Genomic DNA, 1,533 nt, shown 5'->3' with positions numbered 1-1,533 from the left:
TCGCGATCAGAGTCGTCCAACTGTTTTACTGTACACGTATCATTTTGTTCTCTTCACGTATCCCAGCTTGTTGGATTCTAAAAGCAAAAGTTTCAANNNATGTGAAGGCCATTCTGTCTTTTGGCACGCATTGAATTCTGTGAAACAAATGTCTATCTTTAGCTTATTAAAAATTTTATTGTGAAATCAGTTACGGTATTGTCGTTAAATTCGAACCCGCAGGAATTTGCCCTTTGAAGAAGGTCCCACGGTTGCGAGAAATCGAGCGTGCGTGCTCAACAATTCTATCATTCGATTATTCAAATGCTGGCACGTGGCGTGTAATTTCTGACCGAAGAGAGTCAAAATAAGAAACACGATAATAGTTAAATTTGCTTTTTATCAGTAATGCTAAAATTACCTGAGATTTAAAAAGGAATTAAATCCGAAGCATATAACCATTAATTATATTTTACTATGAGAACTGAGGAATGTTACACCATNCGTTAATACAAATATTTTATTTCATAATTCATTGAAGAAAAATGGCTGTGAATTCGGTATTATTGCTAAACTAGGAAATATATTTTTGATAAGATTTCCAATAAAGATCGGGGGTATCAGGCCATGGCACCTGAAATTCGGTAAACGTGTTACGGCGCGGATAACACTGCGGAACAATGCGGTAGTAGCTACGCGCAGCTTCACCGCTCACACTTCCCGTATCGAAACCACTTTTCAGTAAGTAGATAAATTAAGGAAACGAAATTATATGTTACTTTGGGAATTTTCTATCGTAAAGCCGTTTATAATGTTTCAGTGGATTAGTGGTCAGAGGGAACCATTATCTTCTTGCCAACGATAACAAATTTTGCTCCCACGAGGGGCTGCAATTACGGCAGAAAATGGACAAAGTAAAATCTTGATTGGTATTACCTCGGACCTCTTATGAACCTAATTAGGTATAAAATTTTTGTAATTATATAATAAGTATGATTAAAGTTTCACAGGAGTAAGAATATTTTTATACAGAAATAGGAGTTTATTATTTTAAATTATATCAATTATGAATTAATATGAAATAAAATAATATGAAATAATGAAATAAACATAGAATTTTATATAATACAGGATTTAATATCGCGAATCATTTAACTTACGAGCACTATCTTTATTTTACAAGAAAGGTGGCTTGTCAGCGAATGGGAAAATATGAGAACTCTTTCTGCTGATACAAGGATCTTCAATCCTGGCTCGGTTTTTTTCTCTTTATAAACGTCGGATTGCCGCATTCCGGTTGAAAGCTGACCCACGTGGACTTCTTCGCGATATCGCAATTTCATCGACGGTGGGGGTTGCATCACCCGCGGGGACCTTGAGATTCTTCCTGAAAACTTTTCACGATCGTGTTCGTGGCGAAATTCAATTCGTCGTCACGGAGTCACCCCCTAGGGTTTCACGGTATGCCGATCACGTAATTGAAAGCCCGTTAGAATATCCGCTGGATCAGCTAAAAAAATTATTCCACACAGCGTTTCGCTAAATTCTTAATAA

General features: G+C 36.6%; 1 protein-coding gene across 1 annotated transcript; it reads left to right on the top strand.

Annotated features, from left to right (window-relative positions):
* Nucleotides 1-520: 520 nt before the first annotated feature.
* On the top strand, nucleotides 521-927 carry LOC113464508 (uncharacterized; the record flags this gene model as incomplete). Its single annotated transcript, XM_026814664.1, has 2 exons — nucleotides 521-720; nucleotides 800-927. Coding segments are annotated over 2 exons (306 nt in total), but the record flags the coding sequence as incomplete, so codon positions are not given.
* Nucleotides 928-1,533: the final 606 nt, after the last annotated feature.

Source organism: Ceratina calcarata, unplaced genomic scaffold, assembly GCF_001652005.2.
Source record: "Ceratina calcarata isolate Rehan_Ccalc_2016 unplaced genomic scaffold, ASM165200v1 scaffold120.2, whole genome shotgun sequence".
Taxonomy (NCBI): domain Eukaryota; kingdom Metazoa; phylum Arthropoda; class Insecta; order Hymenoptera; family Apidae; genus Ceratina; species Ceratina calcarata.
The sequence above is the reverse complement of the archived record's forward strand: the minus strand, read 5'-3'. Positions and strand labels throughout refer to the sequence as shown.